We start from the raw sequence: 11,329 nt of genomic DNA on the forward strand, positions 1-11,329 counted from the left end.
ACCAAGAAATTATTCAAAAAACAACTAATGGTCATTATGTAAAAGTACATTACAGAGGAGGGGGTGCTCTCATGAGTGGTGGAGGGGTTCGCATTCTGTGTGCGATCTCTGGGGGGTCGTCATTGTCTCCCCTTTCAAGTGCAGGTGGCGCTTTAACTTCATGGAGGGGTGGAGGGATTCTCATTCTGTGTGCGTTGGGTGGTGGCCCGTTGTGGTCTACCCTCGCGAGTCCAGGCGGCGCTTTCACTTCATGGTTCGGAAGCGGTGGAGGCGTGCGTATCACGTGGGTTTCGTGAAGAGGGGGAGGGGTTGGGAAGATCATGGCGGGGGGCAAGTTCTCATCGTCACCCTCGGGCAGATCGGAGCTCTGGGCAGGAGGGGGTGGGGCGTTCTTGGGGTGGAGCTGATTGCTCATGTATTGATACAGCATGAACTCGTCAAGCCAGAAGGATTTCACCGAGTTGCACAGCTTGTCAACAGCGGGGCCGACGGACTGACGGAAGTGCTTCTTGTCCCGTGGGGTCAGAAGAACAGTAGCGGTCTGTGGATGAAAATAAATATCTTATTAATTATTTTTAAAAAATTATTTTCTTATTTTTTTATCTCTAATTTTTTTAAACATTTTATTTAGTATTGCAACCTTCTAAACAACATTACTTACTCATCGAGTACCTGAGTAACATAGGTCCCGGTTACGTCAGTTAGTCATCAGAGTCCGGACCCGAGAAGATCCGGGGTAAAATAGGTCTTCAGCAACCCATGCTTGCCGTTTAAGGCGACTATGTATGTCGTAAGAGGCTATTAACGGGATCGGGTGGTCAGACTCGCTGACTTGGATGATGCATGTCATCGTATTCCAATTGCGAGGATCAATTCTCACGATGTCAATCACTGGATGGTCTGGTCCAGACTCGATTATTTACAGACCGTCGTCATATAGCTGGAATATTGCTGAGTGCGGCGTTAAACAACAAACCAACATTAGAGTCCGTGGCGACCAAACTGGTATTGGAGTGGAGAAACCATATTCCACCAGACATTTCGGCCTCAGAGGTTTCAAATCACAATAACCACTTCTGGCTGGTTATCATTCTCATTAAAACAGATCTAAGTTATCGCTACCGCTAAACAAAGAACTTAGGACTTACGGGTCACGTCAGAACGACCTTTCATCCGACCAATCAGTGGTCGCTTCCCAGATCAGGAAAGTAACATTTGGAATGTGTTTTCTAATCATGCAGCCTCGAAAAGGTTAACACGGGGTATTCCGAATGACAGTACAACTGATTCCGACAAGATCATCGTCTATCGCTCGCTTCAATGAGATAAACATTTGAACGGAAGAGACTTTGCATAGCCCATGGGAAGTACTGCCATACAATCTAGGCCATCTATTACACATTCCAGAATGTTCTTTTGTCCAGTTTTTAAATTTGGAATCCAGAACTTTCTCAAAATATATTTCAAAGTGTTGTCTGAAATGGAAGTCGCCATTTGGAAACTAGTACCGTAAAGCTTGAGAAAGCTGCTTTCTGATTCGCTGATGTCGACTTCATGTTAGTCACTTCATTGTTAGGTCAAAGTTTGCGAAAGGTCGTTCTGACGTGACCCGTAATGGCATGTCCTCCTTCATTGGGTAGTCTAGATCGTGTACTTTGTGTACTCCTCTGATAGGTGCAAATTGGCCAGCTCCCATGGACGAAAGCTATGAATACACAATGCCTTTTAGAAAGTTGTCAGATGTATCAAATGTTATATTTGGGATAACACTTTCAAAGAATTTGATTTGAATGTTTACTTTACGAAACTACGAAAGCGTTATCCCAAAAGCAAGATTTGTTACATGTGACCTCTTTGTAAAAGGGATTGTAGTGTGAAATACGATATGAACCCCAAAAAAACAATCAAACAAACCTTAGTCCTGGTATAGAAGTGCCTCTGTACTCGCGGTATAATGAGGGGTTTCATGTACTTGTAGATAAAACACGCTTCAAGATCCGGGTCTTTCAAGGCAGTGATTCCATGAGGACCCTGCAAGTATTAGATTTTATACAAAACCAAAGAAATGTGAAAGCGCATCAAAATACTGTGTTTCAAAAACTTTTATTCGTGACCACTCGTGTAATTCCGGAATAATCTTGCAGATTACAGAAATCATTCGTCACCATTCGCCCCTTTCCGTAACCTGCAAGAAGACTCGTCCCCCTATCGATGAATGATATGTGCGAAAATACGACAAAACAATCAGAATGCGCGCATGATTTTTGATTTTACATATGTCTTGCATCTAAAAATATACCCAAGACACAGTTACATGTGTTCAATCATACTGTATAATTCCGAATGTCCGCATTGCATCTGAAATATATATAATATATGGGGAAATATATGTTAACCATAAGGCAACGAGTTGACAATTATTTTAAGTATGCTCGTTTGCGCTAAGACGGAACACGGTCGCAAAAATGGCTATGAGAGGGGTATGAGTCGCTATTCGCTATTGTGTTAGCATGTCTTTTTTATTATTGTATACTTAGAATATACTACAGTTTTACTTATTTTCTGTATGTTAGGTTACAAATAGTCTCTCAAGAGGGGCTCATTACAATTCTAAAAACTGTGTATTTTTGAGGCATGATGTTTATATGAATTGTAATTAGGAAAGACTTTAACAAACTCTCTGTCTGTCTATGAAGAAAGAGAATTCCATTGGTACCTTTTAGGTCAGCCTCTGGGTATGCCTTTTAGGTGGAAAATTACTTGAGCTAGTGTAATGACAGGGAAATACATAAAGATTACGTAAAGTACTTGAATTGTCTATACCACAGTGGAATGGCGTAGGTTGTGATAAATGGGGAGATTTCTGTTAGTCAAAACCTTGAATATAGCGTGTGTGAGATTATAATAGTTTTCCAGTAGAGTATTTGAACAACTATAATCTTCTGACAGATTGAAGTGTAACTGTTTTTCGTGGACTACATTATTTTCTCCTTCTACAAGATAACGTCAGCTGGCGAAGTCTATAGTAGAGGCATAACTAACGCCCCTATGCCTTTATCTAGTTTATGGGATAAAAGTCAACACAGACACCGAGAATGGAGTTGAGATAACCCACGGGTATTCATGGGGTACCTGTGGGCCTCATAAAGCAGGTAACATAGCGTTGGGTACTCGGCTCGCTCAAAACTGCTATGTCAGCATTATATATTAGACTACAACAGTCAAGCGCACGTGTTGGGTATTTGTAAATGACACAGGTCCGGAGATATGGGTTAGGCTTCACGACGCTATCGTAGTCGTAGTGATGAAAACAGATTTTTTTAACATGGCCAACACCCCACGCTATTCATGGACGTAAGGGAGAATTATATACGTAAGTTAACCATCCTCACCTCACACCCTAAACTCACCCCCAGCCCTCCACTGCCCATACCGTACCCCATAGATCCCCACCTCACACCCACATCCCACCCTCCACTGCCCATACCGTACTCCATAGATCCCCACCTCACACTCACACCTCACCATCCAATGGTGATACGTACTCAATAGATCCCCACCTCACACCCACACCCCGCCCTCCACTGCCCATACCGTACTCCATAGATCCCCACCTCACACCCACATCCCACCCTCCACTGCCCATTACGTACTCCATAGATCCCCACCTCACCTCCACTGCCCATACCGTACTCCATAGATCCCCACCTCACACCCACATCCCACCCTCCACTGCCCATACCGTACTCTATAGATCCCCACCTCACACCCACATCCCACCCTCCACTGCCCATACCGTACTCCATAGATCCCCACCTCACAACCTCACCCCACCCTCCACTGCCCATACCGTACTCCATAGATTCCCACTTCACACCCACACCTCACATCAAACCCTCCACTACACATACCGTACTCCATAGATCCCCACCTCACACCCCACATCCCACCCTCCACTGGGATCACCTTAGAAAAGCTAAGGGTATTAAAAAGTATGTTGTAAAGAGGCATATCAAACACGAACAGTATAAAGAAGCATTATTCAACGGTAGAACGTTCAAACACGAGATGAACTCATTAAGAAGTTAGATTAAGAATGAACAAGACATCATTATCCCCCTTAGATACAAAGAGACGGATTGATGATGATGGTGTAACTACCTATGCTTATGGTTCTGGTGGTAATACCGTACCGTCGGGAACTATGAACAACTCTTCTCGTACAAATGCCCTACCCGGTCCATCTTGAAGATAATAAAGAATAGGCTCTCCTTCTTTCGTAACCAATCGACTAATGTTATACGTCTTAAGAGACCATATGGGATCGGTTGCGCGACGTAGGCCTCCCTCGAGTTCACCGGGCTGGTATAAATATCTTACCCTTACTCTATCCGGAAGTCTTCGTTCTTTGCCTCTCCTCGGTGCTGAAGATTCGGAAGTCACGGATTTCATTTTAATCGCATCGGATGGTTTCTTCCCTATTAATCTCGTTACTTCATTATTCAGCACTGATACAACAGCTGATAATCGTGTCACCCATTCGGTTGATCTTAATCGTTCGGATTTCATTTCGATCCCATACTGATAGCCAAACAAACGTTCCGCTAATGTCCTGTTAAATCTTTCGACGATAGCTTGACTGCGGTGGGCCTCTCTTTCACCACGGACGATTTTGACATCGTGCTTTGTTAACAATTTAGTTATCGATCCCATAAACTCGCGATCGGGATCTACTTGAAATAGCTTAGGCCACTTTAGCGGTCCGCGTTTATATATGCGCCTCAGTGCATTAGCTACCTCTGTTGATTCTTTCGAGGTAAATGGCTCTGCCTCTTTGTATCGACTAGCCACATCCACTACGGTTAAAGTGTATTTATACGTTTTGCGTCTTACCTTATCATGGGGAAGAAACAAGAGGTCAGCCTGATGAACTTCATTCGTTGTAAACATATCAAACTTCTTCCTCGGTATATAACGCGGTGCCGGTAAATATATTTGCCACATCGCTTGTTTCTTTAACCAATCCTTGGCCACATCTTTAGATACCTTAGCCGCGGTGGCTAATTTTTTTATTGCTCCTATACCTTTCCAATATCCTCGTGGGCTTTAGTAAATTTTATTCATTATTAATCAATATTGATGTTTCGTTTAATACAAATCCGGCTCCAGTGGAAGTTGTCCAGAACCCCCATTACCTATAAAAATTTATATCATTGGCTCCAGGTGGTGGTGAGCTAGAGTCAATTTAACTTGATCTTATGACTATCGTTGAATCACATAATCATTTTGGCATAAAAAATTCCACCTGTAGTGTTGGTATAGGTATATGAATCTGGCTCCAGTGGAAGTGGTCCAGAACCCCCATTACCTATACTACTCATACCTTACGCCATTGATCCCTACCTCACACAGATGCCCACCCTAACTATCACAACGCTAACACCCCCGACTCACCACATCCGGGTCACTGACTTCATGGCTGATGTAATTCCTGTCACCTTCGTCCAGCTGGATGTTGGGCAGCCTCGGTCTGGCCCACTGGACTTGTGGAGCTCGGAAACACTGAAACAGTCACAATCTCACATAACAAGTGATGCCACAGGGCCATAATCTGAGCTGGAATCACATGTGCTAGATGCACCAACGCCTGATTCACCTGTGATGGAATCGCATGTGCTCAAATCACCTGTGCTAGAATCATTCTATTACCACTTGTTCCATCAAGTTAATGTGTGAATAAAGCATGTAGTTTATCTAAGGTTTACCTATCATACCACATTTGGTCAGACTCCTATTGTTCCGGACGGTACTAATCCAAGTACATTCACCCTGACGACTAAATGTTTGGATACACAACTCATTGCCACGGAACAACGTCCTTTGTGTATATACTCAGATGCAAAAGTAACTGTGATCATTTTAATATACTGAAGATTAAAATCTAATCATAATGATGAGAGGGGGGACTATATGGCTTTAACAACACACACCCGCCAAGACAGACGAGTGCAGATAACCGCCTCGATGCATTTAGATGTATAATAGAAAGTCACAACTCACGTTGTCCTTCCTTTTCCAAACTGCTGAACATATGATCGGAAATGAAAATAACCTTTTGTTTGTTGTTTAGCAATATTCGAGCTATATGACGACGATCTGTAAATAATCGAGTCTGGACCAGGCGATCCAGTGATTCATATCAAGAGCATCAATCCACGCAATTGGGATCGATGACATGCAGCAACCAAGTCCGCGAGTCTGACCACCCGATCCCGTTAGTCGCCTCTTACGACAAGCATGTGTTATTATTACTACATGGTTTACGTGAATCTGTGTAAAAAAAACCCTCCAAATACACTCTTCAAAAAAGGAAACGCACAGGTAGTAGGTAATTCATTGAACCTGACTACACAAAAAATCCGGTATATAAATTGGATACATGTTATTGGAAAATGTTGGTGATATTCGACAAACGGTGCATCAAAACGCAGCCATTGTCTATTTGCAATGTCTTAAACGGCATTGTTTTGACACTTGTTCAAAAATGTCATGGGGGAAAACAGTGAAGCAAAATGCACGTGCAAGTTATGGCATTCGTAACTCGTGGAAGTGGCTATAAAAAGGAAAGCATAAGCCAATAATTTGTCATTCGATTGTCAACATTTTTCAAGTTCGAAAATGCTCAGACTCAGCGCTGCCGATTGGAATATCGTCATAGGACGTATCCCAAGAGGGGAACCACAGTCTTCTGTTGCACGCCACTTCAACGTCCACCACAGCACCATTCCACTGCAGACCGTCCGAGAACCGGCCGAGCAAGAGTTACCACCACTGCACAGGATCGCTACATTCGACTGTTCCACCTACGTCAACGCAATGCCACAGCAACGGAGACTGCAGGACGCATCCCTGGCTTAATGAAAATATCGGTCCAGACTGTCAGGAACCATCTTTGCTAGGCTGGAATCCGACCAAGAAGACCAGTTATTGTCCCTGTTCCATCAGATTGCGTTGGTGCCATACCTTACAGCCTTGGAATTTGAGAAACTGGAGACGAGTGTGGTTTAGCGATGAATCACGATTTCTTCTTCACCGGCAAGATTGAAGACAACGTGTTCAGCGTCGTCGAAATGAGCTTTTTGTCCCACATTGTGTACGTGAATTCGACAATTTCGGTGGCGGTAGTGTCATGGTGTGGGGGGTCATATCCTACACTAGGAGATCTGACTTGGTTGTGGAAATTTGACAGCAAATCGTTACACGAATCAAATGCTTCAACCTCACCTTCTTCCAATCACTGAGCGCCAGAGGGAGCTGTTTCAACGGGACAACGCTCCAGCCGCACACAGCTCGTGTTACGGTGGACTACCCTCATAATGCCAACATCAACGGCTTGCCCTGGCCGTCGAGATCTCCAATTCACAACCCAATCGAACACCTCTGGGATGAACTCGATGGACGTGTGTATGTTAACGTTAGAACACGCGGCATACACTGGCCAACGCGTTACAAGCAGAATGGCGCAGAATTCCGCAGGACAGAATTCGTACACTTATCCAGTCAGTGCCGAGGAGATGCAGAGCCATGACTGTTGCCCGGGACGGTCACGCGAGATACTGAGTTCAGCGCAACCTTGTGGTCTTATGTGACATGACAGTGAACAGTTTTCAATGTCTTTGTACAACGACACATGTGACTTTTGAGCTACAAAATTTCATATTTGTATTTATGATATTATATTAAATATATCGACTTTATTAGGTACAGTACATTTACTCAAAATGTACCTGTGCGTTTCTGTTCGTTATAAGCCTTTTCGTTATAAACGTAGTTTTCTGTATTTGATAACAGCGCCAAATCTACGTTATGTTGGTCCACTCAATTGTTAGCAGTACACTGCCGGCCAAAGGAAAGTATACACCTGAAAATTCAATTGACCCCAAAATTTCAAACGTTATCAGATGTTACTAGGATGATAACATCACCATCGAATAACCATTTCTAATTTGTTTTTTTTATTAGCCACCATCAAACATGGCTTTATTCTTTCTTTGCCAGGCAGTTTATGGACGTGGTTACTGAGTATGTATCAGACACTACAGGCCGATTTACTTCACTCATCTGATCCCTGTACCGCGTTACGAACACACAATCCAAACCCATGTCCATCCACATAGAAGTACTACACGTCGAAAGATATCTAAGTGCTACACTCAACGAGCAAATTCAACTGAAGTCAAGATCATAAGCATCACTTAAATAATCCTTGACAATATTCCCCTGCATTTGATCGCTATCAAAGATCTGTTTTCTGGCAATGCTGTTGTAAACAAAAGCGTTAAACCCTTTCCAGAATCAGAGGAAAATTGCAAGTCCATGGTAACATTCCGACCATTATCATAAGCAGTGTTTATGAGTCGATATTTAACGGTGATGACACCGGGTCCTCACGAAATTGTGAGCGAATCATGCCCCACCGGTGGCACCCGTCACAAGCACAGGGTAAGTGTTGATCACGTTTGACCTAAGTCAATTAACTTTAACTATCAACAGTAACAGCGTTTAAGTAACGTTTAGTTCTTTTTTTGTTATGTTTGCTAAAACGCTTAGGCTAAGGAATGTTTTGTTTGTTTGTTTTGCTTGTTTGTTGTTTAACACCGCACTCAGCAATAATCCAGCTATATGACAGCGGTCTGTGAATAATCGAATCTGGACCAGACAATCCAGTGATTAATATCAAGAGCATCGATCCGCGCAATTGGGATCGATGACGTATCAACCAAGTCAGCGAGCCTGGCCACCCGATCCTGTTTTCGCCTTTTACTACAAGCATAGTCGCCTTTTACGGAAAGCATGGGTTGCTGAAGACCTATTCTACCCCGGATCTTCACGGGTCCTAAGGAATGTAAGTTATTGCTCAGCATCTGCTGTTTCTTCTAAACCTACGTTACAAACACGCCGACACGGGGTAGGAATATAGCCTTTATTCCAAGTTCTGTTACATTTTGCCACAACACAATGAATAGCAGGTAGGCAGATATATGTCCAACAATAAACCAAATGCACCAACTGGAAATGACGTCATATACCATGCTCAAGTCCTGTGACGTAATACTCTTGTGTGTAGACAAATCTATATGTTATTGAGGCGTAAGCGAGTGTTGTATGACACTGCACTATTCCAGCCACATCGCGCGGTGTGTATATAATTGAGTCTGGGACCAGACAAACCAGTGGTTGATAGAATGTGCAACAACGTACCCCGCCCCCTCACGATGGCATCCAGTGAATACATTGAATACATTGGACGGACAGGAGATACCGAGATAGGAGAGCGAGAGTGAGACTCCACCGACAACAAATACGGGACCCTCTTGCCGGGGTATCCAACTCAGTCAACACATCGATCAATATGCCGGGAATAAAGCACCAAATTTTGTAGTGTTCCCGTTTTTCAAATGTGAAAATGATGCACTGAGAAAGATAAAAGAAAGCTATTTTATTAATACATTCAAGCAAAAATTAAACGGCCTCAAATAATTGAATTATTTTATACAATTATTTTACATTTTCCTGCAACTACGATACATTTCTGTAGTTCTGTGTGTGACGTCAAAATAGCGTAACGGTAGAAACGTTCTCTTGAAAAACACGTAGCGCTAAGATCGCTTTGTGAAACAGAGCCCCCATCTAGTCGGATGGGACGAAGGAAACATACCCGAGTAACTGTCGGACGAGGCGGTGTCAACATTTATAGTCAATATTGATATATATCCCTACTGTTAGACTTTGACAAAACATTCTTTGGTGGAAATTATTTGAAAAATATACCAAAACTCCTTGTAATCGCTTTGCCTGATGGAAGTTATTCGCTGTTGTTAATGCAATTCGACATCCTCCGTCGCGGGCTGATTCTCACAATGCCTGGAAAAAGCTCTTTATTTTGCGGGGCCCTAAACGAGTGTTTTATAGATCGTTTACACGTTGTGAGAAAAGAATAATATAAAATGATACTATGAAATATAGAGCCTTGATCAAGATTCTCTTGTTTTTCAGTTATTTGTCACCAAAGTGATTATTTTAACATGAAAAACGTTACATGTAACCGAGGTAACATTAAACTGCCGGGCAAAAGAAGTATACACTTGGAAATTGGATTTGAACACAAAATTACAAACGTTATCAAAACGTTACTAGGCTCAAATCAGTCGCCGAAACAATGCAAACTTAAGGTCCGAAACGCAATTATGATACGAGTATTAAATACTCACCATCGAATTAAAATTTCGTGTTTGTTTCATTTTTAGCCACCATCAGCCATGAGTGTATACTTTCCTTTGGCAGGAAGTGTATGTTCTAAGCCTTCAAGGATTATGCAAACATTAAAAATGTATTATATATATATAATTCCACAACTTTCTTTCTCTTAGCTCCGTAGACGAGGTTGAGAAGTATATCTCTTCAAATCATAAAATGCGGGCTCGAGAGCCCCACTGGCAAATATATTTACCGACTCAGTGTGCGTTAAGCCAAGTCCAAGTGTATACATTAGATGAATTGTAGATGTAAGATTTTGTAGGCATAAATGACTGACAACCTAGTTTCCATTAGTTAAAACTGTCGATCTTTCAAACATACGTGTAAGGTCACAGATATGTTTCAAGTGAGAATATAAAACCACATCGCAGCCTCAAAACAACAGAACATCACCGAACAACAGGACTTTTCGAAGTATATGTGATATATAACGAACATTTATACGAAAATTCATTCCCATCGTCGCTCGTAGTCGCAAGTCTGATTTAAGCATCCCTTTATCAGGACAATCGAGACTGGTTATACTCTGGCATTGACGCTTCATATTCATCTGCTAATTCATTACCTATGTTGTATAGCAACCCACAAATTCCATAGTGACACTGTCTCAGTTGCACACACGTCACTAATGGCACCAATGGCATCAATGGCACCAATGGCGCTAATTCCAACGTCCGGAACCGCCAAACCAAGTCGCTCAAACTACAAACATTACATACCTCAACATGCGCCACCAGCACGAGCAGCGCAAACACACCGCGTAGCATTATGTATGTTGTCCGTCGTATCGCCAAACTACACCGGTATTTCCCGTTCTGTCCCGTGAAGTCGCTTTTATACCCCGACACTCATTAATTATGATGTGTCGGTATGAAGTAACCATACAGGGGTACGTCCCTCCCACTGTAGCTATCCTGTCAAAAGACGCCATAGCTTCTAATACAGTTATATATTTTTTGTAACCAGATTTCTTTTTAAACGTGTTAATTATTGATTCTGCCTTCAAAAATGA

The 11,329-nt window shown here is 42.6% G+C and overlaps 1 protein-coding gene across 1 annotated transcript; it reads right to left on the reverse strand.

Moving 5' to 3' along the window:
- On the reverse strand, positions 1-11,107 carry LOC139459164 (uncharacterized). Its single transcript, XM_071240618.1, has 4 exons — positions 11,037-11,107; positions 5,455-5,562; positions 1,915-2,031; positions 1-541 (listed from the first exon to the last, which is right to left on the reverse strand). Exons 1-4 carry the CDS (start codon positions 11,082-11,084, stop codon positions 50-52), a joined length of 765 nt encoding a protein of 254 aa, XP_071096719.1. The 5' UTR covers positions 11,085-11,107; the 3' UTR covers positions 1-49.
- Positions 11,108-11,329: the final 222 nt, after the last annotated feature.

Source organism: Haliotis cracherodii, unplaced genomic scaffold, assembly GCF_022045235.1.
Source record: "Haliotis cracherodii isolate W230 unplaced genomic scaffold, xgHalCrac1.p SCAF_13, whole genome shotgun sequence".
Taxonomy (NCBI): Eukaryota; Metazoa; Mollusca; class Gastropoda; order Lepetellida; family Haliotidae; genus Haliotis; species Haliotis cracherodii.